We start from the raw sequence: 27,089 nt of genomic DNA on the forward strand, positions 1-27,089 counted from the left end.
CGTTCTCCGTTTTCCTTAAAATACTTTTTGGAAATTTAATTCACTAGTGACTCTTCTGTAAGTCAGCCCCCTCTGGGGTTGACATTACGTCACCTACCACCCCCCCACCCCCGTCGCTACCTTGGTGCTTAAGACCCGCCTCCTCTGTGCTCTGATTGGTTGAGGGACCCAAGCTTTAATTTCCATTGATGTGATTGGTTAATGTTTACTGACACGAGAGTCACTTTATGATCAGGAAGAAATTTGACTAAATTTTTGTTTCATTTGTCCATTGAAATAATTCAATAACAAACCTCACAGAATCCCAAGTTCTTTACCTTAATATAAACTACCAACGTATGTCAAGGTTCTGGTCATTTAAAAGGTGCTTATTATTGATTGTGATCTTTAAAAAGTTCCTCACAGCCTTCAGTTAAATTAAAAAAAAAACATAATCCATGATGGGAGGGGAGCAGTGCATTGCATTTGCCTGGTTGAGCCGCCAGAGGGTGCAATTGTTTAATTATTCTTGACAAGTTTCATGTGTCGCACAGTAAGAATAAACTGAGAAATGAATTCTCACGCACATCTGAGACTGATATGTTCAGTTGTTTTGTCTTTAAAGGTAAAAAACCGCGACAAAGAGCATCAGGAAGTGAGATGGGAAATGAGGGGAGTCTTCACTGTGAAGCTTGTTCCTTTAAGACCCAGCATCATAGCGAGGAGGAGATGAGGGAAGATAAATGATGGGGGGTCGTCAAGTTACACAGAAACATCCGGAATAGGACCGGAAGCACAATTATTTGTCTTCAGAATAATGTTTCAATTTCTCTGTCTTCATGCGTTGGGTTATTTAAATACGTAATCCGTCAGGCCTGACTTTATTACTGCATTTGTAGCTTGATTAATCATTTTTAACAGAAGGATTTTATATTACTCAACTAAAGATATGTTTCTGAGGAGTCGATTCAGGCCAGTGTTTAGATGCCTGACAACTCAACCAGACACCTTTAGACAGGCTCAGGGTGAGTGCACATCAAGAATATCAAATTTAATTTTTATATGTATATTTATTCTTTAGAGATTTCTATGACAGTTTGGGATTTTATTTTTCACGTGTTTGTACTGTATGTGCAGTCACATGCAGGGGGCCCTCAAAGCTGTGTTAAAAGTTAGTGGTATACACAATCATCCTTAATCTATATATGAAAAAAAACAAAACAAAAAACTATGTTACAGATAATAATTAGAATCAAATTAGAATTTGTCAAGAGAGGATAAATGATTGGATTTCTATGAATAAAAAAATATATTTAGAATTTAGTAACATGTGTTGAAGCGTGTTGTCTCGATGTATTTGATATAATGTGTTATTTGTGTGAATATAAACAAAAAGGAAAAGATTCTCTACCATCTCCTCTTAGATACCTCGGTGACTATTGGTCAGACCAGCGCCTTTCTGTTTTATTGTGAAAGTCTTGGCCGGATGTTGCCCGTGTTTCCTGCGTGCAGCTCGACGCAGCGGCTGAACCCGAGCCGTCGCTCCCACAGCAGAGGGAGGGAGGGGATGGGGCAGGCTGCTAACCGGGCTGTAACGGGGATAAGCTGCAGCCTCCGTCTCTCCGATGCTCTGATGGAGTGAACCGACCAGCGATGCGCCTTTATGTCCGTTCTCTGTCGATCATGGAGAGGGTAAGACACACTAAATCGTTTGGTGGCGCCTGAAATCCACGGCGATGTGCGATGCACGGATGTAGCCGTGCGTTAGACCGTCCAGCTGTTTTTATGGGTGGGTGGGGGGAGTGGATGTGGGGTGGGGGGCCGCGGGGTGTTGATAGGAAATAGACGCCTTGCAGTCGGAATGAAGCCAAAGCGGCGCAGCGTTTTCCGACATTTAGGTTAATCAGGACACAAAAATAATCCAGTTGCGGAATATCTCACGATTTCATCAGTTAATTAGGCCTTCATCGTTTACAGGATGATTGGCACCTCCCACCATGATGTGGTAGCGGTGCGAGGCTGTCCTGTACACCCCTGAATATACGGAAAAAAGGCTGTTTTCCCCCTCCATTTAGGCCATTTATTTCGTTAGGACTGTCATTAATCCCCCGTCTGAACTCCCCGAGGAAAGGAAGCCTCCTGATTCACCCTGAATGTTTGTACAGATGGGTTCCGGCGCCGTGGAAAGAAGCCCATTTCCTCCTGGATACAGCCCGTAATTACAATTCATGATGACCCCCCCCCACCCCCCCGCCAACACAGACACACACACCACACACACACACACACACGACTGTATGAAGCGGCGCCGCATCTTCCTCCTTCTGCCCACAGGCCTGGCTGCTGATTGTTCTGTTCGTGCGTTTTGTGGGCTGCTGGGGCCAAAGCTGCCGTTCACGACTCGTTTTCGTACATGATGCGCATTCATTTTCACCATCGCAGCGGACGCGCGGATACGTAAAAGCCGAGATGTGCGCTGATGGATGAGTTAGTCCAGACGTTGAGTATCGCGATGCCAGTCAGTGGAAGAGACAGCGCTGCTGCAAAAGCGGTGGTTGTTCTCTCCGCGAGGTTTGCAGAAACGCCTGAGAAAGAGGTGTGTGTGTGTGAGAGAGAGGGTGGTGGTGGTGGTGGTGGTGGTGGTGGTGGTGTGTATCCGTGGCCTCCATCGTTTGTCTCCAGATCACAACCTCATTCACTGAAAACCTCCTCTTCTCTCTCTTCTTCTCTTTCCAGGTTCGTCTCTCATCTCAGTGAAGGACTGGCCCGGGGGTCAGAGGTCGTCCACCGATCCTTCGCTTCTCCCTCTTGCCCCTGCACCCCACCCCACCCCCTCCACCTCAGCCCCCACCCTCCCCACGTCACCTGTCACTGTTTCCCCCAAACCACTGGAACTTGTTTCCCCACTTTTCTCTCACTCACGAACTCACAGAGCTGCCCTGTCTGTTCACCTCCCCACCGCCAGCACTTCCTTCTTGCCTGCCAGCCACACCCAATCAGCTTGAGAGAAGAGACTAACGAAGTCACTGTTTGATGACGAGTCAGTCGTCCACTAGACCCTGAGCTCAGGTGTCCTAGACAGCTTCTCAGATAAAACCTCTCACATCCAGGCCTCAAGATGATGTGCGAGGTGATGCCCACCATCTCGGAGGACGGGCGCAGCGGAGGTGGAGGAGGAGGCTCGTCTTCCCCGGCGGGGGGCGGAGGAGGCATGGGCGGAGGGATGGGAGGCATGGGGGGCTACGGCGGCCGGGATCCCCGGGGCGGCAGCGACGAAGGGGGCAGCACGGGCAACCTGGAGTCGCTGATGGTGAACATGCTGACGGAGAGGGAGAGGCTGCTGGAGAGCCTGAGGGAGACGCAGGACAGTCTGGGGACGGCGCACCTCCGCCTGCGGGAGCTGGGCCACGAGAAGGAGTCGCTCCAGAGGCAGCTGTCCATCGCCCTGCCACAGGTACGACCACCAGCAGGAGGTGGGCTGACCCGCCTGAGGGAATCGCACTAGCTTTAACTAGCTAGCTTTGCTTTGTCAAGGTCAGGCTGAAGGAAAGCCTGAGTGAAGGAAGGTTTTGTTTGGTTTGCAGTTGGTTTAAAAAGAGAAGTTCAGTCGTGTCATTAAGAATGTTGCGTTGTCCAAGCTGAAGAGAAGTGTGTGTGTACGTGTGTGTGCTGTGCATGCTTGCCTAAAGGAACAGTTCCCCCCAAAATGAAGAGTCTGACTCTGATAGTTAAATGTCTATTTTTTCAGTACAAGTTTTGCATGTTGGATTCACAAGTGCAGTTTGTCTCTAATATGTTTGTCTGCACATCCCACAGTAGCACACAGGATGACACCTCATCACTGAGGAGAATACAAGATCATACTGTGAATGTTGGATATCTGACTCCACATTTCAGAATCTGTTTTTATGCTGTCATTAAAGCGGGATAAAGATGGTTAGCTTCTAGCTTCTGGCACTGGAATAGATAGACGTGTTGGTACAGACAAAAGTATTGAGACACCTGACCATCACACCAACAGCGACTTTAATGGCGTCTCAGTCTAAACACACAGACAGCTTTGCAGCTCCAACAGCTTCCACTCTTCTGTGAAGGCTTTCCACAACATGTTGGAGTGTTTCTGTGGGAATTTGTGCCCATTCATGCAGTAGAGCATTTGTGAGGTCACACACTGATGTTGGACCAAAAGGCCTGGCTCACAATCTCCGTTCCAGTTCATCCCAAAGGTGTTGGATGGGGTTGAGGTCAGGGCTCTGTGTGGGCCAGTCAAGTTCTTCCACACCAAACTCATCCAACCATGTCTTTATGGAGCTTTGCTTTGTGCACTGGGGCACAGTCATGCTGGAATAGAAAAGGGCCTTCAACAAACTGTTGCCACAAAGTTGGAAGCATAGCATTGTCCAAAATGTCTTGGTGTGCTGAAGCATTAAGATTTCCCTTCACTGGAAGTCAGGGGTCGAGAACAAACGCCTGCGTTATGCTTCAGTATGCTTGACTCACACTGTAGTTAGAGTGAACTGTTCATTTTAAGTAGATAAAAATACAATTACAAGGCCAAGTATCATGATGGAGTCCAATGAAATTAAAGGGACAGTTCATAAAATCAAAAACATGTTTCTTCTCTCACCTGGAGTTTATCCGTTCAGGTGGTTTTGGTGTGAGCTGCAGCGTTTTGGAGATATCAGCTGTCAAGATGTCTGCCTTCTCTTCAGTGTGATGGAGCTAGATGGCACACTGATGCAGTGGGGTTTGCTAGAAACATAATAAATCTAAACTAACATCTAAATTAACATAAAAAAATGAGAATACAAGACCAACTTGTCTTTGTGAGCAGCAGGGTTTGTTTGTACTCCACATACAGTCAGCAGAACCAAAATGGAGAAGAAAAGCACATGAAAATCTGATCACAGTAAAAGAACACAAGTGTTATCAGTTTTCTCGTACCGAATCAACAGCACTCATGGTGAAAATGGCTCCTTTCACAGTGTTGAATTATTGATGTTAACCTGTAAGCAGGATTTGAATGTTGTGGCTGCTCCAAGTGGCTCCTTTACTGTGCTGCTGTGGAGTGTAAAGTACAGCAGATGAAGCCTCTAACATCATCAGCGAGATCACAAAAGTCTGTGTTACAAAGTTGTTAGGTTAAAATGGTTGTATTCTGCAAAGCAACTAGTAATACAGCCAATACCTCCCTCAGTACCAGTACCTCAAAACTGTGTTTTACAAAAGGACTTTCTTAATGATGCTGGATGGCGATTTGCAATATTTTCTTTCGTGATATTTTAGTTTGTTAGCGCTGGGATCTTTCTTGAGTCGTGAGGAGTTTGACTCCTCCACGCCAGCGTAAGAATGTCAGCTGAGACAGGAGGAAGTAAGCACAACGTCGTAAAGTCAGAGAACACCGGAAACAGTACATCTCCTGGCCAGTTGTGATGCACTGGATGGCAGGCTCTGTGCGGTGATACGGATCGGATCACCTGATTCTCGCCAACACAGCGCTAACAGTGTAATACAGAATAATGAAGCCGTCTGCATTTTGATTGGTTCCTTATAAACCAGGCAGTTCTGTCTGCCTCAGGGTACGAAATCTCCCATTAAAATAGAGGCTGACTGGATTCTAGTGACAATTACTTTTAAAAAAAAATCATTACAATGTTTATACTGTTTCATTTTTTTTTGTCAGATAAAAATATTCTTTAAATATGTAAAAATATATTTGTGTCAATTTGCTAATACAGTGAATCATAGAATTTAAAATTTTGATTCACTCTGCACTAACTGAGCGAGGAGATCATTTCAGACGGGCGTTTAGAAAGTACAAGAAGGACGCCACAAATCGTGTTCGTTGTGCAGCTCCTGGAATATTTGTTCATCCATGTGGTCGAAAGCGTCTTTGAGGATGTTGGAAACGCTGAAAGACTTTGTGGGTTTTTCAGACGACGCTCGGCTTTGTGATTCCAGTGTGATGGAAATACATGAGAGGCACAAACCTGAAACCTGAAGATGACGGCAAAATGTAGCACAGAAACCAATTATTATATCATCCCACATCCCAGCGCGCGAGAGCTAATCGTTTTGTAATTTCACTCAACATACGAGGGCTCCATCTCTATTTTCGGGCAGCAGTCGTTGTCGGATGCCTCGGGCAGCGATGATGCCTCCCTCGTCGTTAGAGCCTATTTTTCTCTATCGCTACGGCAGAAAAATCAAAACGGAATAACAGACGTGGCGGCGCTGCACATTCGAACGGAGAGTGACTGGACATTAAAGGGCCGTATTACCTCACTGAGAGCAGATCAATATGGCGCACACATCTGCAGAAACACACACACGCAGATAGAGGAACACATGGAGGGTTGCGAATACGTTCTACAGTAGATGAGTTCAGCGAGTTCGTCTGCGTGTAGACGTTGCCAAGAGAGGAAAATAGGAGCGAGGGATGGAGGGAGTGACAGCATGGCACACAGAGAAAAAACCCTGCTGATATGAAACACACACAGACTAACAAATCAAGCTATTTGCATATTGCTGCATACGAGAAGGTGGCTTTGAGGGTCTGTTTTAGGGTAAGATTATTGTAACGGCTGATGGGGGAGAGGAATCTACAAAGTGTCCGGTGTTGGTGGTCCCTCTCGCTCCTTCCTTTGCATGAATTGATCCCAGACTTGTGATCTCCTTCGGGCCCACAACATGCCAACTGTACACGGCAGTTTCCTTCCTGGTCCTTTCTCTTCCATCCTTTCGCACGAGTTTCTTCATTTTCCCGTCCTCCTCCCCCGTTTCAGGTCAGGGAGCACATCGGCTCGGGGGCTTGTTACAGGCTGCACATGCGGTTCTTTTTAAACTGGTTTTGGCTGGAGGAGGGTGTGAGGTGAGGCGCCAGTTCGCCGCCGTGTGGGGTAAACTGATCACTGTTAACGCAGAGCAAAGATAACAGCAGCGCCATAAACGCATCGGCACCCTTTAATGACTTGTTCGCATGAGTGTTTTTTGACAACACACACACACGTGGCCATGTGTCATATGTGTATCACGCCACAGTCACACATGAGCAGAGTGGAAGCGAGAAGACGATCAGTGCACGGATGAGCGGCCATCGTACAGTATGTGCACATGGGGACGTTTCACTTCCTGTTCAGTGATTGCGGAGATGAAGGCTCAGCACGGCGGAAGACCACAGCTGAAAGTCAGACTCGCTCCTAGTGACTTGTGCTTGAAATCGTCTCTTCATCCTGTCTTTGTTGACCTGTTGCCATGGATACTGTTTAATCTGACCAAAGGCAACGGATCTTAATCATAACTATGATGTAGCTAACCTCACATTACACATAAATGGATTAAATTACACAAAATCACAACAATCCAACTGGACTGCCGTCAACTGGCCGAATTCCAGTCACTTTCATGCATGTTTAACCTCCAGGCGTTTGTTTTAATGGCAGGCAAACGCAATTAAACCAATTTCAGGTGCAAGACGTGCAGTGAGAATGGTTGTTGGGTTTTATATCGAGGCCTGGTTTAAGACTCCCGGCGGTCATTAAGCGTGAGCGCTGTGGTAGATATGGCAAAGGTTCTACTGTATTTGGCTGGATTGTAGTGAGTCGTGTTCTCTTTCAGCCAGCATGTAACTGCATGCCTCTGCATGTTTGTTTAATGCAATGAAATCCTGTGAATGTTTGTCTGCCAGTGAAGTCAACGTTGGTCAAATTGCTCACCGGAGTTAACTGCGTTGTGTGAGCTGACGGAAAATATTGGCAGTAAACGTTACAGTCTGCAGGGTTTTTTGCGGTTTCTTATTCTGTGGGGTGACTGGCCACGGCTACAAGAGGCAGCCTCACGCTGGGAAATTTCCAGTCCAGGGACCACAGAGTTTGGAAACAACATTTTCACTGATGAACATTTTCACATTGTGTGTGGGTTAAAAGATTCAACACAAAGCAGCCATAAGATGTGGAAACTCCCATGTTAGCTTGTTACTGGTAACTCCACCTGTAAAACCAGCCAGCTGAGCCAAGTTTGTGCCCGCACCCCGAGGGAGTTCAGGGAAACGAAGGAAGTCACCAGTTCAAGTTGAAGCACATGGGGCTGGTTTAGGGAAAGTACAGGGCTTCATTTTAGAATAATTTATTGATGCAGCAAAACCTACAGTTTCACGAGCCTGCGCATGTGTGTGTGCGCGCGTGTGTGTGTGTGTGTGCATGCGATCATGACCTCTGCAGCAGCAGCAGAGTCAATAACAGCACCCTCTTGTGACCCTGCAGGAGTTTGCAGTGCTGACCAAAGAGCTGAACCTCTGCCGGGAACAGCTGCTGGAGAGAGAGGAGGAGATAGCCGAGCTGAAGGCAGAGAGGAACAACACGCGAGTCAGTGCACTCCCATGTCCACACTGAATATCTGTTTAACATTATGTTCATGTGTTTGTTCGGTCGTTAAACAAAGATCTGCTCTGATTTTCTTGGCGTGCATTTTCTGAACAGTAATCACCTGAGACTGTTTATAAGAGGTACGCTGTGGGGAGGTTTTACTTTATTTGAACCACATGTGTTTCCAGCTGCTGCTCGAACATCTGGAGTGCCTGGTGTCCCGTCACGAGCGCAGCCTGAGGATGACCGTGGTGAAGAGGCAGGCCCAATCCCCAGCCGGGGTGTCTAGCGAGGTGGAGGTCCTGAAGGCTCTCAAGTCCCTGTTTGAGCACCACAAAGCGCTGGATGAGAAGGTGAGGGAAAGACTACGGGTGGCCCTGGAGCGAGTGGCGTCCCTGGAGGAAGAGCTGCAGTCCTCCTCTCAAGAAGTGAGTCTGCTTTTGTTTTTACTTCACAGGTTTCAGTCAATCTCTGGTGTGAATCAATCTTCTGACGATTCTCCTCCGGCTTGTCTTAGGTTGTGTCTTTAAGGGAGCAAATCAAGCGACGACAGCAAGGACTGGACAATGGCAAAGAGGTAACGTTCAGAAAACGCAAGCGTTTCACAAAGAACACGGCACAACAAAACACAGTCCTCCAGCAGCAACGAGGAGGTTAGCTAATGTGTTATGGGAACTTAGGGTGAGAATGCATGAAATTGAGGACAGGGAGTCTCCCACAGCAGGCGCTCCGCTGCATATATCAGTCTCACCTGTTGCTTCTGCCCTCGCTGCCTGCTGTCCTCCTCCACCTCCTCCGTCAGCTACAGCTGTCTCTACCTGACCCACCCTAACTGCTTCAGCTGCCGCGGCGGCCGTCGGTGGGAGCCTGGAATTGTTTTTACTGCATTGTGTCCTGCTGGCACCCCGTTGAGTCTTTGAAAATATGTCTCAGTATTCGTGTGGATCGAGGAGGCATTAAGCGTCAGAGGTAAAGAATCGATGTTATCCACTCGTACAAGCTGTCGATGAGCAGAGAGGCGGAAGACGAGTCGCTGCGCTGCGTGCAGATTTTTTTAATTAGTAAAAAAACATCCAAAATCCCTGTGTGGTGCTCAGTGTTGATATGGTGGCAGGCTTCCACCAATAAATAAATACGTGTATGTTTCGCAGCAATCAGGATTTTTGGTTTTAATTAACCATGACTAATCAAATCTTGGCTACCTTCATCCGTAGTAGATGGTTGACACAATAAGTTGTAACTTTTGCCTGATGGTGGCGCTGTTTTCATGATCCGTGCACTATGAAAGCTTGTACAGAATTTCATGGTAAATTTATTCAGTGGTTGTTGAGATATTTCGGTCGAGATGTAGCAGACGAACCAGCTAAAAACACCATGTGCTTCCACGAAGTCTGACCCGAGGCGGCTGGGTGCCAGAAGCTTCCCGCCACAGTGTGAATCTGAAAATCTGAACGCCTTTAGTTCTGTGTGTATCATGGTACATGCTGCAATATTAATTAAAGTAAATCCTTTCTCTTTGTGCAGCGGCTTCCCAACGGACCGTCCTCCATCTTGAGTGACGCAGACATCGACAGGCAGAGAGAGGGCGAGATAGAGCGACAGAGGTCGGAGCTGGGACAGCTGAAAGAGAGACTGGCCCTCATGTGCAGACAGGTACTTGATTCGGAGACGCCCGTGTGGTCCAATGCTTTCACCAAAACAAGCAAAATATCACAAGAAGCTAACGGGCCAAAAAACAGCGCACGCGATCGCTCAGCCTCGTTTCTGTCGCTTCCCGTCAGGTCGGGGAGATCGAGGAGCAGCTGACGTCCGCCCGGAGGGAACTGGCCAGATCGGAGGAGGCCAACCAGAAACTACAGAGGGACGTGAAAGAGGTGAGACTCGCCCGAGCTGCTGACAGACAATAAACCGCCGCTATGTGTGTCTGTCGCTGTGGCACGAAGATTCTGTTTTGCTCGTGCTCACGGAAATATGTAACAGTTTGCTATGGCAACAAAGCCATTTGCCTACTTGGCAGCAGCGGCTGTTACTGTACACACGAGAGCCTCTACCCTGTAGCCATGGTGACAGTGCCATCAGTAGAGCCGCAGGCGTTCTCACATGCGTGCGGCCCTGTTAATCAGTCGGCGTGCTGGTAGCTGGTCGAAAGGCATGTGGAGCTTTTTCGGGCCGAGAGGCAGTCGAGTCAGTTTGCTCAGCAGACCTTCTCCCCTCAATGTCTTCTCCACGTCGAACTGCTACCCCTCACCTGCTGCTCCTTTATCTCCCTCTGTCTCCCCCCTCTGTCTCTCTCTTGGACTTGTGCAACCCCATAAGTGGGTGCTTTTGAAATCTGTCAACAGCTACTATTAACCAGTCATTATCATTCTTCAGCTAATAGCTGTTCAAGCCCGGCGAGTTCCCTTTGATCAACACCTACTTGTAAACTTGATATTTGCCCTATCCTGCTTTCTCTGTCTGCTCTTCTTTCTATTTCTGCATCAGAATCTTTTCTTTCTTGTATTTCTCCCAGGCACTCTGTCAAAGGGAAGACATGGAAGAGAGAATCACCACGTTAGAACGCAGGTTTGCGTTTCTTTTCTTCGTGTTCGTGAACTCCCGTTGCCCTCCACCTAAAATGGGCTCCGCTCACTGCTCCGTCTGTCTGACGCTTTGTTCTGATTTGCAGGTACCTGAGTGCCCAGAGGGAGGCGACGTCTCTCCACGACATAAAAGATAAACTGGAGAACGAGTTGGCCAGCAAAGAGTCTCTGTACAGACAGGTGGGAAAAGCCTCTTTCATCCCTGTGTGTGTATGTGTTTCTGTCGCTGATTGGCAGCTTGGCCACGTTTCACGTTGGCGCACCGAACGTACCATCAGAGCGTTTTGTTTCCCTCCCCTGTGGCTTCTCTCACATCTGCTGCCCCCGGCAGTCTTCGCTCGCGCCCAGAGTTTCACCTCCACTCTCTCTCATCCTGTTTTCTTGCAGAGCGAGGAGAAGAACCGGCAGCTCCAGGAGCGTCTGGATGATGCCAAACAGAAGCTGCAGCAAACTCTGCAGAGGGCTGAGACGCTGCCTGAGATCGAGGCCCAGCTCGCCCAGAGAGTGGCAGCACTCAACAAGGTGTGTGTGTGTGTGTGTGTGTCTGCAACCGTACCAGCCCCGTTGGCACGTTTATCAGTTACCAGAATGTGACACACGCAGTTTTATATGATGGCATGAAATTAAAAGGGCAGTGTTCTCACCACGCAGCAGCAATATGTGCATGCGTGTTGGAATATGCTGACACAATTACATGAGTGAGTGTGAGGGCATGTGTGGGCATGTGGGCTGCTGCAGGCATGAATATATACAAATACAAATGTGTGTTTGTGTGTGTGTATTCATGCGTGAGTGAAATGGAACACGAGATGTCAAATGACAGATGACTACCAAATATTTTAAGCAAGTGGTGGCAGTAATCATTGGGAAAACAGTCTGAGAGGAAGATCATCTCAGGGCACAGAGTCAGCGCAGCTATTTGATTCTTGGCTGCTCGACACGTGAAGAGCTGTACGCAGCACTAATTCTTCATAAGTGACGGATTTAATTGCTCATATGTAAATGTCTAGCATTCCTGTAAACGCTGTGTACTCTCCTCCGAAGCCTCCTAAATGGCTACACTTATGCCTTGCAGGTTCAGGCAAGATGGCGTCCATGGAAAGATTAGCAGATTAATGACCTGTAAGACACAGCCAAACAGACTTTTCTGTTGCGCTGTGATCTGTACAGGCATGTAACTAATTGATGGACTGTCAACAAGCAGTTTCCTTTGTGTTGGTTTGTTTTAGTGTCGCAACAGTGTGCAGACTCTAACCCCGCTTCCTTCCTCTCCAGGCGGAGGAGCGTCATGGTAACTTTGAGGAGCGACTGCGACAGATGGAGGCGCAACTGGAGGAGAAGAACCAGGAGCTACAGAGGGTGAGTCATGCTTGCTTTTCCATCTCTCTTTCTCTTTCTCTGTTTTCATCCTCCCCCTCTTTCATGCCGTTCCTTTTGTCAGGCTTTGCGCAGCACAAAGGCGCACTAATTTTCTAAACCCTCTATTTGGCTGCGCACATTCAGATAGAAATCTTTGTCTCTCGCTCTCAGTCAAGCAGAATGTTTGTTATTAACTCTCCTCCCACCCTCCCCTTTTTCTCGCTCCTCGTGCTTTTTTTTTTTTCTTCTTATTCTCTTTCGCCCTCACCCGTCTCTCCCCCCCCTCAGGCGAGGCAGAGGGAGAGGATGAACGATGAACACAACAAGCGTCTCTCCGACACGGTGGACAAGCTGCTGTCTGAGTCCAACGAGAGGCTGCAGCTCCACCTGAAGGAGCGAATGGCCGCCCTGGAAGAAAAGGTGACCTGCTCAGAACGAAACTCCTTTTGATCTCATGAAAACTGCAACAGGAAACCGTCTCTAAGACCTTAAATATGTGTCACCTTTCCTCCTCAAATTAACTCGTGGTGTCAGGTATGTTCACCAACTTGTCTGCCCTCCAGGAAGTGACCAGTCAAAACTTGAGTAAATTCCAAAACTGGTTCCCAAAACAGCAGCGAGTCTCGCATGCAGAACAGTGGAATTAAGCAGTGACGCTTATTTACTATACACTCACTTGAGTTACCACAGTTTGGTGGTACTTTTACTGCGTGATGTGAGTATTTCCTTCTCACATTAACTACAATCCAGAGGGAAATATTGGCGCATTTATCTGACATTAAAAAAATCACATTACAAAATATAACGCATTGATACAGATTAAACTAACCTGCTGTATGTCAAGTATGTAAAAGTAGCTCCACCTCCACAAACCATTAAGTATCTTAACAGTGTGGAACTTTTACTTCAGTCAAGTATCTGAATGGTGAGTGAAAAGTGAGTTAAACTGCAAAAATCTGGATGAAATTGGAGCACAAGCTCTTTGCTGCTTTCTGTTTATTTTATCCTACTTCCCTCATGCATTATCAGCATGTTATCAGCACTTTTTAGTACTTTCCACCTTTTTTCCCCATTTTTAATCACCAGAATGATTTTCTGAGCAGTCAGCATTGGAGAAGGAGAATGTTTACTGTAAGCTGCAGTGATTAGGGTTCTTTCACAGCAGGAACAAAACCTCCTTCTGAAAACATGGGCAGAAACGGGCTTCAACAAGAAGAAATCTGGGTGAAAAACTGGCTGGATTGGTAGACATTGCTGTGTTGGGTGCACTTAACTGATAACAGCATTCAACTCAAACACACTAAACCTCATTGTTCAGACGGACGCATCTCATTAAAAAATAAAGTGTTTCACAGCAATAAAGCTTCTCATTCTTCCATCTCCAGAATGCCCTGTCTGAGGAACTCTCCAACATGAAGAAACTCCAGGACGATCTGCTGGCGAACAAGGTGCCCGCTTCTCTCGTCTCCAGCCTTAGTCCAAACCAGTACACATTTGTGTTCCTCTTTTCACCAACTCTGTGTCTTTTCCTCTCCCAGGACCAGCTGATAGCGGAGCTGGAAAGGCTTCAGCTGGAGTTAGATCAGCTGAGGGCGAGGCCCGGCGGCTCTTATTCCAGGTTGGTGCCATCCACAAAGAGTGAAAACCCTGACCCAGTGGTGTCTGAGCGTAACGATGCCAGTGTTGTGACTCTTATGGCGTCAGATCGTGTAGATAAATCACTCCGTACTGGATGGGTTTAACTCTGTCAGTGTTGACATGTACACACACCAACACACACGTGGCCCAACACTTCGAATTCGCACATTCTCATCTGCACCTCTTGACTTTTTTCCTTTCAGCCTTCTGTCATCCTGTTAATGTGAATATGATACACAGAGTCAAATCAACAGTTTTCCTCACGTGTTTTTCTTATGTTTTGTATTGATGTTTTGTATAAGTCTCTTTTCTCTTTTTTTTCAAATTTCAGATTTAGTGTTGGTCTTTTTTTCATTTCTCCTAGTCATGTTTTAGTTTTGCCAGCTGTGGTCTACTTAAATCACTCGTCTTGCTTGTTGTTTGCTTTTCTTTGTTTTACTGCAGTTATTCACCCTGCAGAAATGGTTACTGTTCATCTTATCTCTCCCTCCATCTCTGCAGTCGCTCTTTGCCAGGTAGTGCTCTTGAACTGAGGTATTCCCATGGAGGCGGGTCCCTCCCAGCAGGCTCCAGCACTCACCTGGATCCCTTTGGCAGTGCCCCCACTGGGGGCGTGGTCAGGCGGAGTCACAGGGCTCGTTGGAGCTCCGCCCGAGAGGATTCCACCAAGGCGAGAGTCGAACATCCCTACGACTCACCAGAAAAAAGCAGCTTCATTTTCACACATCTGCATGTCTTTTGATTCAGCACAGACTCACTTCCCTCGTCTCTTCTTGCTCTGTGTGTGCAGTACCCAGACTGGGAGAGCGGAGCTCTGCTGGGGAGCGGGTTTGAACCGGGCTTGGATGTGGGCTGCTCCGACGATGAGGACGACGGGGAGCCTCGTTTTGGCTCCGAGCTGCTGTCGCCCAGCGGACAGACGGACGTGCAGACCCTGGCCATCATGCTGCAGGAACAGCTGGAGGCCATCAATAAGGAGATCAAGTAAGGAAGGGTGGCAGTACGAGTTCAGCAGCTGTGAGGGAGAGAGGAAACATCTCTCTACGTGATGCAGCCCGAGACGACACCACATAATATAAACGCATCAACACTTCTCTGACCGTAAAGAAAATCTGCTGTGGTGGAAGAAATACTCAGATCATATACTTAACAGTACAATTAATACAATGAAAGATGAAGTCCTGCAGAAGTACATATTTTGCACATATTTTTAGTAAAGTGCTAAAAATTAATGTACTCCTTCTCCATTGAGTGATATATAATATATGGTGTTATTAATTTTTGTTTTTATACTGATGCATCAAAGTATAAGCTAGTTTTAAATACTTTTGAGCCAAATATTTGAGGGGTAATGAGATGATTAATGTTTTAGCAAAGAAGAAAAAACAACGTTCTGCTAAAATTATTGCATTCATTTTTTGGGGGACTTTTGCTGGTAAGTCATATGATCTAAAGACCAGTATAGCATTTTAACTTTGTATTATATTTAATAAAACCAGACTGATCCAGGAGGAGAAGGAGAACACCGAGTTGCGGGCCGAAGAGATCGAGAGCCGGGTCAGCGTGGCTTTGGACAGCCCGCCCATCCCTCCATCCTCCCTGGGGAGAGACGGCACAGGACGAGGCTTCATCCCCTCGTCCATCACATCCTCCACCCTGGCCTCCCCTTCTCCACCCAGCTCTGGACACTCCACCCCTCGCCTGCCTCACTCCCCAGCCCGTGAGACTGATAGACAGGTACCCCTGGAATGCAGGAATAAACTTCTATTGCTGTTCGTGTTAACCTTTTTTTTAATCTCGCCTATGTATCATCCTCCCTGTTTATGCAAACAGCTCCTCCAGACAGTGAGTCATGTAAATAAAGCATAAGTAAATCATGCAGACAGGGTCGGGGAAGTTAAGTTATACTTCAACAGCACGTCAGACTGATTCAAGTAACGTTTAGGGTGGTATGGTGGTTGATGCCAGACTCACTTGTTCCAGCATTTCGGAAACGGGCGGATGTATTACAAAATATGGTGCAATAAACAAAAAACATGTAGTCAGCGATGATTGTGAAAGTTGCAACGTTAATGTGGTAGTTCTGACTGGAAACGAGTAAATGGTTTATGTTGTGGTTCAAGTTGGCAGAATACACAAAGACAGAAAACAGTTTAGCACGGTCAAGCAAAATCGAAAGAATGGTTCTGACATCATAAAATGGCCAAATTGTAGTTTTTACACATGACTTTCTTGGATGGATTAATCAAATCAGATGTAATATGTTAATAAGTGAACTTCAGAGGTGCTGGTGGGGGATTTGTTATCTTTAGACAGAGCCAGGCTGGCTGTTTCTCCTGCCTCCAGTTGTTGAATTAAGCTAAGCTAACCGCCTGCTCGCTGTGATGGGACAATATATATTTTTTGGACTCTTTAGCTACATCTGTGGGATTGAAGAGCCTATACACTTATCCATCACACAAGTGTTTTAACAATTGCAATAATTTTCTTGTGTCTCTTAATTGAAATAATCATAATGATGTGTCAGTCGGGATAATTAGCTTTAGCTTAAGATGATCAGGAACATGACAGAGTGCAGACTACTCAACCCAAAAGAGACATTTTATTATGTGGAAAGAGATGCTTAATTTGCCAAAGCAGTCCTGGTCTCAGTGATTCAGCTGTACTGGAGGAAAAATGGCCCTTAAACTGGGTTTACCATCCAGGCTGCACACCATGAGAAATGTTTGCTTGCTTTGCTTGCTCTCATGGCTCCTTTTGCATATTTTAGAACAACAAAGATGATGATCGCGCCCTCGCTCTTCTTGACTCTACGCCTCCTTCCACTCCTCGTGCCCTGCGATTGGACAGGATGACGCTTACCCATCCTGGTGCAATGCTAGATGACCCCCGGGAGTTTCGCAGGTAAGGCACCTACACGTTAAATACATCAAACACAATGGTTTAGTCTTTATTCGGCTGTTCCCCCTCAGTGATTTCCTTTGTCCTTTCCAGTCTCTCGGCAGATGGCAGCAGTTCCAACAGCAGCCAAGATTCTCTCCACAAGTCCAGTAAGAAGAAAAGCATAAAGTCTTCCATCGGTCGGCTTTTTGGAAAGAGGGACAAAGTAAGGATGGGCCAACCTGGGCGGGATGGATCTGCATCTCTCGGTAAGCAGATGGAGGATAAGGGAGGGATAACACCGACTGCATATCAGTAATCCATTCTGTTTGAGCTGCTTAGGCTTTGAAGTATTCATATCTATATTGGCTTTCATTCTTGTGACCTTTGACCTTACCGTGTCTCCTCTAGCATCTACACCCTCTGAAGATCTAGCCTCTGGAGACCCAATGGCAATGAACAAGACTGGGACTCTGGGTCCAGCAGATAAAGACCGTCGTAGCAAGAAGAAGTTTGTGGATCATTTCCCCTGTTTTGTGTCAGTTTGCCTCTCAGATTAATATTTTTGTCAAGACTTATGGAACTCTTATTTTTCTTACCCAGACACGAGCTTCTGGAAGAAGCATGTCGCCAAGGACTTCCCTTCGCATCTTGGGACGGACCCACTGTTGTATCTTGGTTGGAGGTACTGTGCAGTCACAGAAGCCCAAGGGACGGGGCTTAGCGATTAAAGGTCAAAATTTGGAACCATTTCTTCTTCATCTTTCCCCCTGTATTTGTCTGCCTCCCTCCAGCTGTGGGTGGGAATGCCCGCCTGGTACGTCGCAGCCTGTCGTGCCAACGTGAAAAGCGGCGCCATCATGGCCAACCTGTCGGACACAGAGATCCAGAGGGAGATCGGCATCAGTAACCCGCTTCACCGCCTCAAGCTGCGACTGGCCATCCAGGAGATGGTGTCCCTCACCAGCCCGTCTGCCCCGGCCAGCACTCGCTCTGTGAGACCTCGCATACGTTTAACATGCTCGTTCACCCTGACCGTACAGTTAACCTCGCAAAAAGACAAGTTATGACCACACAATCTGTTCTTGTGTCAGAAAAAAAATCCCAGTTTAGATAGCCTGCTATTAGAATTAAAGGTGAATAGTCCTTTAATTGGAGGGCACTAAGACCTTAAACATCTTCGTATGTCGACTCACACATTCATCAGCATGTTGATACCTTTTTAAAAACTTACTGAGGCCTATTCTCCATGCTGAGCGCAAACTTTCTGCTGACAAGACACAAATGCTGCATTTGTATGAGCAGTATGAGGTGCGTGTTGAACCAGGTGTTTGCAGTTTTGAGATTAGTTAAAATGTCAATGAGGGGAAATTAGGAGCACACACCCCTGATACAATACAAAAATAATATGACTGAGAGTATACGATATCAGATAGGGTTGATGGGAATTAAAAAGCTGGTCCTGTTGGAATGTTGGAAAGAAAAGTGTGTGAAGCTGCAGCAGTGAAGAGCAAACAAAAGCAGACAATGTTAAATGCAAAAGAATATGAAACATATGAATGAACGTGATAAATGTCAAAAATAATAAAAGTATGATCGGTAAATTGTTCTGGCGCTGCTCAAAGTTTCACCCATTTCACCTAAAAATGAAACTTGGCAACAGTTTTTGCCCTGTCACACAGCCACAAAGAAAAACCAGATGTTGAAAAATGTAGTAAAACCATTGCACACGCTTGCATTTGCGCTCCTGCTTTTTATCTCTCCTGTTTCAAGGAATATAAAGCCTCGAATAACCAATTCTTCTTACTGTGGATTTTGGAACAAAGGCCAAATTTAGGTTTGGCTTCCTCCTGGTCCTGGTCTGACTTCGCATTTATTTACAGCAGGAACCATAATAATGATCAATCCCACAATTCTGCTGAACAGATTTATCCTCCCAGATAAACCAGCTGAACCTCTTGTTCATCAAAATCACCATGGCAATAAAAAAGCAGTCTGCTGTTGTGGTTCGATGGCATCATATGATGTGGCTTGTTTTTTGGCACTGGAAGAATGTGAAAGTGTTGAGTCAGTACTTTAGGCAGGCGAGGCAATATGTGCAGCTTTTTATAATCTCAGGGCTTCACTTTTCTTTTGACCGCAGTCAACCAGTAACGTGTGGATGACCCACGCAGAGATGGAGTCCCTGAACGCTGCCACCAAGCCTCCGGTTAGTGCTGTTGCTGTCCCGTCTCTGTGTGACGAACCCTCTTTCATGTTTTTTTTCGTGGTTATTTGGATTGTTTTGAGCTTCTCACCTGGTCTGAACCATGCTGACGAGTCTCTCCCCTTCCTCCTCTTCCTGTCACTGTCTCTCTTTATCTCTCTTTTTAAATTTCTGTCTCTTTTTGTTAATCTCTTCCTGTGTGGGCCCAGGTCATAGTGTTGAGCATCTTCTTCTCTCCCTCTGGTTGCCGTTTCAATGTGAACTGCTTCCAACTAATTACCCGCTCACTAACACACTGTTCCTCCCTTTTTGTCCTCTTTTCCTGCTGCTGCTGCTGCCGCCACCGCTGCCTCCTCCTCTGCTTCTCCTCCATCATCTCTCCATCCATCCACCCTGCTCTTGACCCCTGCTCCCCTTTCCCTTGCCACCTCCACACATCTCTCTCTCTGCCTCTGTCTCTCTCTGTCTGCTTCTCGTCTTCTCTCGGCACTGCAGGAGCTGAAAGAGTTCAGTTGGGATCAGGTAAGGATCACCTGCGCCTCCGCCTTTTGAAAAGTCAGAATTAACGTGACACATAACTTGATGCGAGTTTGTTAACAATGTTATCTCTAGTTAGACTAACCACAGTGAGTCATGAGCTGCTGTCTTGCGCTACCACCAGACGTCACGCGGAGCGTGAATCAGCGTTGATAGTCTGTGGTTGTCCCCTCCAGATACTGGCCTATGGCGATATGAATCACGAGTGGGTGGGCAACGACTGGCTGCCCAGCCTGGGCCTGCCGCAGTATCGCAGCTATTTCATGGAGTCCCTGGTGGATGCCCGCATGTTGGACCACCTGACCAAGAAGGAGCTGAGAGGACAACTCAAAATGGTGGACAGCTTCCACAGGTAGAGCTGGGCTTGTGCGTGCCCACTCTTCGCCTCTTTTATAGCTCATATAACTCTTCTGTCACTTCTCCTGTCCTCAGTCTCATTCTTTTCTGTTGACGCTCTGTGCCTGTGAGTGAGTGACATGGGAAATATGAAGGTGTTAACAGACAAATAGGGAGTGCTCCTGTTGTTGTGACACTCACGCTGTTCAGGTGTATGTCTCCGGGCCCTGTTTAAGTTGTCTCTTAAGAGAGTCGAGGGGGGTCAAAGGTGTTGGATTGTGTTAATGCCTTTTGAGTACAGGTGAGAGTGGAAACGCGCCCTCTGTTAACCCGCCTCAGCCGCTCACCCTCTGGTTCTTTAACCTTTCCCAGGGTCAGTTTGCATTACGGCATCATGTGCCTGAAGCGTCTGAATTACGATCGCAAGGAGCTGGAGAGGAGGAGAGAGGAGAGCGCCCACCAGAACAAAGGTGAGCTCTTGTTTTTCCTCTGCCATTATCTCACCATTCATGGCCCAGGTGCTGGATGTGGTGTTGTGCCTTTCGTGTGCACCAGACTAACTCCTGTGACTAATTCCTGTATTGATGCTACGCTGTTGCCTTCTTGAGAGCAGTGATTTTCTAATTTTCTTGTGTCAAGTCCATCTTATCCCTTTGAAAATAACTTTTTAAAACAACAAACAAATAACTTTTAACTAATGTTTCTAAAACACAGCACAAGTTGCCAAGGGTTGGAGTTTGTTTCCTGCATAATTTTTACAGTACAATTCAACAGCATTTTTACATCAAATACTTTAGATTTCACTATCAGTTCTCAGGAAAGAAAACAGAATAATTCATGTTTCGTGTGGTTTTCTTTTTTTCCTGGTTTAGCATCAGCCTCCGCTTCCAGCAACATTAAGCACCTACTGCAGATCTTTCTTCATGCTGTGCCTTTTAAGATTATATCATCTGCATAAAGTAGCATATGGCCAATCAAATCATCGTCTTTGACCTGCAGTTTACAAGATTTAATTTAAAGAGCTAAATCATTATCATCACTATTCCTTTCTTCACAACAAGTTGTTGGCTGCAGTGCCATTTGCTTTATTGCTTTCAAGTTTTAAACAAGACTTTTTAAAAGTATGTGGCCATAAAAAGAGAAAGGAAATTACTGCCCAAACTCAGTAAACCATAAAAATCATTAATTGCCTTACATCAGCTTTGGCATATAAAATAAAGTAAAATTCTTGCTTGGACACAAAAAAACACCCCACAAACTTATTGAAGGCAAACAAAACAAACATTTCCTTTGATTTCTGCTGTCTCCCACATTGCTCGGAGATGTTTGGACCACCCCTTCGTTATTGCTCCCCTCAACCCCATCCTTAGAAAAGATTATAAGCCACAGCTTTCTGGTGCAATTTGGCAGGATAATAATTACACAAATGTCAACACGCTCAGTCGTTAAACAAACCCAAATCTCCCGCTCGCCCACCGCTGTGCCTTGGTATACACATGTTCCACATTTAAAGCCAGTTCATCTTGGCCGATTTCCTTGCAGAAGAATTTCCCAAATGATTTGTGAGCTTCGGTTTTGGCTGATCTTGAGGCTGACCCATGTCAGACAATACATCAGTATTCTCTATTCTACTATCTCTCTTGATCACTCACCAGTAATTTAACCCCTCCAGAAGCCCATAAATAAGCCTGAACAGACCTGCATGTTTCATTCAGCTTTAACTTCAGGAAGTGACCAGAATATTAAGAAACCTGATCTTGCTTATGAAAACAGTGAGCAGACAGCTGGTCGTTTGCAGATGGATGCCTCCCCCCTTCCTCGTATCCCTCCCCTCACCTTCTCTCTGCTTTCCTCCCAGATGTGATGGTGTGGTCCAATGAGCGTGTGATGTGCTGGGTGCAGACTCTCGGGCTGAAGGAGTACGCCGACAACCTCCGTGAGAGCGGCGTCCACGGGGCCTTGCTGGCTTTAGACGACACCTTTGACTACACTGACCTGGCCCTGCTGCTGCAGATCCCCAATCAGAACACACAGGTAAAGGACAGGCTGTCAACAGTCACAGCAGAAAACGCTTTTCTCAGTAGCTGCAGTAGGGATAAAAGAGTGGTTTTAGTTTTTAAAAGGAAAATGTTTTAGGTCCCTCCAATAGTGTTTTTAAATAGAACTTGGCCCATTTTGACTTGTTTTTGTCAATAGAAAGGGGAAACATGAAGAAAGGTCCCAAAATGAACTGTGTCCGTTTCCTTCCATTGGTGAAGCAATGTGTGGAATTACGAACACAAAACAAACTGTGGAAATTAAAAAGCTTATATATACAGCTTCTTTATTTAAAGATTTTTATACAATTTACACTAATAATTGGAGACTTTATTTACTTCAGCAGACAAAACTGCATTTTCTCAGTCAAGGGCCTTAATGATACAGACAATAATAATAAGGTTCACAGGTGATGTATTTGTCTTATTCAATGCATGTGTCAAATATATCTCAAAATCATAGTCCAAATAGGGACTTTTGTTGCACGTCTCTCCATCATTTCTATCACTTCTCTGCCAAAACATATTTTAAAGTAGCAAGCCTCATCTGATCCTTTAGAGTCACATCCTCACTGGTTTAAAGCATGCATGAAATTCAGACATGATCTAATGAAAGCCGGCACAGCACACCCGTCCTGAAAATGTGTCCGAACGAATCTCAGAGCTCTACATCACTTCTCCCCCTGCAGGCCAGGCAGCTCCTGGAGCAAGAGTACAACTCGCTCATCACCTTGGGAACCGAGAGACGACCTGATGAGGTCAGCGTGCTAATCGGCTTTAATTTAAGAAAATAAAAAACAAACACAAATACAGATTTGAGTAAGCGACAGGTTGTCTGAGCAGCCATCTTTTTGTTTGCACACTGTGTGGCAGGATGGAACTAAGACGTTCACACGCTCGCCCTCCTGGAGGAAGATGTTTAGGGAGAAGGACCTCCGAGGTGTGACCTCTGACTCCGCCGAGACCCTGCCTGCTAACTTCCGTGCCTCAGCCATCTCCACGCCCTCCGTTACCCTGAGAAAGGTTCAGAGTGATGGTGAGTCTGACCTGTGACACCCTCGCTCTCATATTCACATTTGTTCAGCTGAGCCCTCAAGGCGCGTCTCAATTTAGACGATGAGTAAAAACCTGTTCGCATGAAGAGCATGGCAGGAATGGGGGTGAAAGGCCTGCCGCAGCTACGGCTGTTCCAGAGCTCTTCTGCAGGTCTGATATTAAATGAGCCATGTGTTTACGTCTTGATCTATTGGAAATGAGCCTTGAACAGAAACATTTCATCTCAGCGTGTTATATAAGCCGCTGCTAAAGCAAGAGAGTCACATGCGCGGAGCAGTTGGTTGTTTTCATGCTACTCTGCCATTAGTTTGGCAGTGGAATTTTCTGCAGAGGAACTGGCAATAACAAGGAACAGACGCTTCAAAGTACAGAGGAGGACTATTATCCCTCGTTCCACTTGTTAATAGCAAAGCCTGTGGAAGGTCAGTGCTGTTTAAGACGTTGCAGTTGGAGATAATGACCTCCGTCTATGTCTGTCTCCCGGTCTCCAACACAGCTAGCTCTGGTGCCCGGGGTGAATCTGCCTCAGTGAGGACGTACTCCTGTTGAGGGGCTGAGGTGAGAACCGTCCGCCATGTTAATTAAACTGTCTAGTAGCATTTGCATCCATGTGGGGTTTTATCTGTGCGGTGAGATAAAACAGTTTCTCTAAGCTTCCGAGATGGCTTGCACATGTGGCAGGCCCATTCGTTTGAACCTCATTGTTTTATGTATTTGTTTGTTGTAGCGGATTGGTTTGAGCCCGGGATTTTAGTAGTTCCCCTAAGGTTTTAAAGTGGTGGGTTTGGTTCGTGGGGATTTAGAGTTGAAGTCAGGCCATGGAAGCAATGACGTGGTAATAATGCTGTTTCTCTCCTCAGGGCGCTGGCTGGACTGGGACTAGAAGACCCTCTTGCTCATCCACGGAGAAAGAAGCAATGAGTATAACCATTTAACTTCAAAATAAATCGGTCTGACCATTCTGCAATAACAGAAGCAAAGGAATGAAAGGGGGAGAGTGACATGAAGAATGTATGAATGTATTTCCTGACCAGACGAAGAAGGTTGAACGGGATCAGCTGTTTTCTCTCTCTCTGTCTCTCTTCCTGTCATTCTGTCTTTGCTCTTTCCCTCGATGTGACTGTGCAGCGGGGTTAACGAAGGCCAGCGCCGGTGTCGTTAGGTTTGCGCTGGTCGTGCAGGTTTCCCCTCTCTTCATTGCTGTTGGAGTCTGCACACAGTCAGCAGAGTTAGGGCAATATCAGGGCTCATTTTCCTACCTTCAGAGGAAACCACTTGCTGCCATTTATTCTCTTACAGTTTGAAAACAGCTCAACGTGTCGCCTTATAACCTCTGCTCAGCAACAGGGCAGGAGTTAACCTCACCATAAAGATTTTAAAAAACGAGCAGAGTGACTGGAAGGGTGTCACAATGACTGGGGGATGTGGCTGGATGGGGTTATAACCCTAAACAACACCGCTGTTCTCCTGCCTACTCACGAGTCAGCTGGTGTCCAGTGTCAGCCATTGTGGCTCTATAGTTGGCATCTATAGTCCCATCAGGGGCGTCTAAGTGTCCCCAATTGGTCGTGCAGTAAAACACGTCCGATTTCAGAACACCGTTTAGCTCCGGCCACATCAGAGGGACCCTCCTCAGGCTTTGTCTATTGGCACCTTGAAAGCTGATAGGCTGAGTAATCTCTTTTGAAGGGAGCCCATTACAGAGATCAAAGGCTCAGAGGTGGAGGGGACGGGGTGGAGCGAGGCCACAGAGTGTTCAGATGTCGATGGCAGGAAGTCCATACAGTTAGTGCTGGTACCACCGTCTGAACAGGCGTACTTTACAAGGAGCTGATAAAGGGCCACTCTGTAGATTTTTCACATGAAATTCAGTTTACTCATCGGGCGGAGGAGGAGCCCTACTCCTGTGTGGTGCTGGACGAGATTGACCCTCATGATGCCATAGTGGTATCACCCGGCAAAGTCTTTCAGATGGGGGTTGAAAGAGGTGGCCATTTAGAAAACAAGACTCTTCTGAGTTGCATTGTGGGAAAAGTATGACCCAGTGTTTCATCCACACCAAGGCAAAGCAGTCAGGATGTCTGAGCCTCTGATGGTTTTATCGTGTTTTTAAAAAATCTGCCTCTTCTGAGTCCCCCAACTTTTTCAAAATGCTAATGCACTTGTGCACCCACATACTAAATTGCGCCTTCAGATCAGTACAATTCAATTCAATTCAGTTTATTTATATAGCACCAATTCACAAAAAGTGAAAAAAAAAAAAAAAAGTTATCTCATGACACTTTCCAGTTAGAGCAGGTCCAGACCAAACTCTTTAATTAAATTATAATACAGAGAGCTCAACATTCCCCATACAAAAAATACATCTGAATGCTGTAGTAAAGTTTGCACTATTTTCTAGCTCTTCTCGTAGAGAAAACCCCACCCTGCTTCTCAACATCCGAGCAAGATTTATGACTGCAGACTTGGTAGCCAAGTCCAACCCTGATTCCGTTAAGGCCGAGACGCCGAGTAAACCGCAAACAAATCCAAATGTGATCATTTGCTAATCCCTTTTGATATATATTCACCTGAAAACAATAGAAAGACAACATATTTAATGTTTTATCTCATTGACTTTGTTTTTTTTTTTTGTAAATATACACTTTAGCACATTTCAAACCAGCTGGTACATAAGCCACGAAACGCTGGAAAAGCTTGTGGAAAGCTCGAAAAGACCAGTTTGGAACCAGTGTGGTTCCACAGGTGAACGGGTTGATTGGTAACAGGTGGTAGGATTACAGCTGGATATCAAAGTGGCATCCTGGAAAGCCTCAGTCGTTCACACAGCTGAGGTTCAGCAGGATTGTATAAAGGATATCATTGCGTGGGCTCAGGGACGCTTTGTAAAACTCGAGGCACTTGATGTGAAAGTGTTTTTCTGACTTAATAATGAGCCTTTAGATCTGTGGTGCACTTTTAGCGATCATTAAAATGAAAGAACTGCAAACCCTCTGTAAAATACGTCTGAACAGAAAGTGGTAACAAAATGTCAGCATGTAGTTAGGGAGGCTTAACGTTAAAAACTCCTCACGATGCCGTCGTGTCAGGTTTACGACTTGTAATCATCAGCTCAGGGTCTCGGCTAATCGGCAGAGAGACAAAACAGCGACTCACACGGGGAAGCAAGAACAGACAAAACTAAAGAGGGCGGACAGAAGCCGGTCATTTTACTGCACACACAAGCCATAACAGAAAGCAGGAGCTCACTGAGGGGCGGGAGATCAGAGAGAAGCAGGAAGAGAGGGCGAACCCGAGGAAGCCCGGGAAACAAAACCTTTAGCCTCTGTGTTTACGATGCATGTCAAACAAACGACAATGACCTAAAAACCTAAACATTTTTTTGGTGGTGAAAATGATATGAGGTGTCTTTAAAAAAAAAAAAATATATAGATCTGTATGATAAACCTACAGGGGGTGGGAGCCTGGGGATCAATTTGTAAAATGTGTGTATTTTTTTCAGTTGTATTTTTTATTTTTTACGATATCTATTTATTTTCTTTAGGTATGTATTGGATAAATGTACGTACAAGTTCCGTTCCTTCTCGACTTCATTTGAACTAGTTTTAAAAGTAAATATAAAACATTGAAAATGGTCATTCAAATACGCTACTGTATGTGTACATTTTGAGAACAAATTGTGCAATGATTTAACAGATTTCCATGATTAAAGTGATAGTAATACAAATTGAAAATATCATCTGGAAAATAAACAATATTGATGATGATGATGATGATGAAAATGGTGATGTAAAAGAAAAAAAATAAAGCGATCCAAGTGGGTCTGCTGATCATCGCAAATTTTCTCCATTTTTCTTTTTCCCACTGGTTGGTTTTATTCTGCCCCAAACACTTGATTACTATTTTATATTACTTGTGAAGTACTTTACTTGAATACTTCCATTGCACTTTTTACTTATACTCCAGTTAGGCAGATTGTACTTTTTACGCCACCCTACATTTATTTGACAGCTATAAGCACTAACTGCTTTGCAGATTAACACCTGACACAGAAAATATGCAGGGCTTTACTTGTACTGGAGCGTTTTAATATTATGGTATTGGAGCTTTTACATAA

At 45.8% G+C, this 27,089-nt stretch overlaps 1 protein-coding gene across 2 annotated transcripts; it reads left to right on the forward strand.

Annotated features, from left to right (window-relative positions):
• Positions 1 to 1,362: 1,362 nt before the first annotated feature.
• On the forward strand, positions 1,363 to 26,812 carry ppfia3 (PTPRF interacting protein alpha 3). 2 transcript variants are annotated; one of them, XM_046414143.1, is made up of 31 exons: positions 1,366 to 1,671; positions 2,716 to 3,433; positions 8,241 to 8,342; positions 8,531 to 8,770; positions 8,860 to 8,919; positions 9,867 to 9,995; positions 10,124 to 10,216; positions 10,855 to 10,907; positions 11,011 to 11,104; positions 11,312 to 11,446; positions 12,200 to 12,283; positions 12,572 to 12,703; positions 13,669 to 13,731; positions 13,822 to 13,901; positions 14,423 to 14,591; positions 14,712 to 14,905; positions 15,421 to 15,658; positions 16,692 to 16,825; positions 16,916 to 17,070; positions 17,213 to 17,312; positions 17,405 to 17,486; positions 17,596 to 17,796; positions 18,945 to 19,010; positions 19,503 to 19,529; positions 19,721 to 19,896; positions 20,253 to 20,350; positions 21,739 to 21,914; positions 22,606 to 22,674; positions 22,790 to 22,952; positions 23,469 to 23,530; positions 23,833 to 26,812. In XM_046414143.1, exons 2-30 carry the CDS (start codon positions 3,098 to 3,100, stop codon positions 23,519 to 23,521), a joined length of 3,702 nt encoding a protein of 1,233 aa, XP_046270099.1. In that variant the 5' UTR covers positions 1,366 to 1,671; positions 2,716 to 3,097; the 3' UTR covers positions 23,522 to 23,530; positions 23,833 to 26,812. The 2 variants fall into 2 exon arrangements, with proteins under 2 accessions (XP_046270100.1, XP_046270099.1); XM_046414144.1 differs by lacking the exons at positions 22,606 to 22,674; positions 22,790 to 22,952; positions 23,469 to 23,530; positions 23,833 to 26,812 and having other exon boundaries at positions 1,363 to 1,671; positions 19,217 to 19,529; positions 21,739 to 21,892.
• Positions 26,813 to 27,089: the final 277 nt, after the last annotated feature.

Source organism: Scatophagus argus, chromosome 16 (assembly GCF_020382885.2).
Source record: "Scatophagus argus isolate fScaArg1 chromosome 16, fScaArg1.pri, whole genome shotgun sequence".
Taxonomy (NCBI): Eukaryota; Metazoa; Chordata; class Actinopteri; family Scatophagidae; genus Scatophagus; species Scatophagus argus.

Excerpts from the sequence above, each read along its gene's own strand:
- ppfia3 (XM_046414143.1), top strand. The coding sequence starts at position 3,098 with ATGATGTGCGAGGTGATGCCCACCATCTCGGAGGACGGGCGCAGCGGA. Across the intron at positions 13,732-13,821 it reads ACGATCTGCTGGCGAACAAG|GACCAGCTGATAGCGGAGCT; the intron begins GTGCCCGCTTCT and ends TTCCTCTCCCAG. Across the intron at positions 20,351-21,738 it reads GAGCGCCCACCAGAACAAAG|ATGTGATGGTGTGGTCCAAT; the intron begins GTGAGCTCTTGT and ends CTTTCCTCCCAG.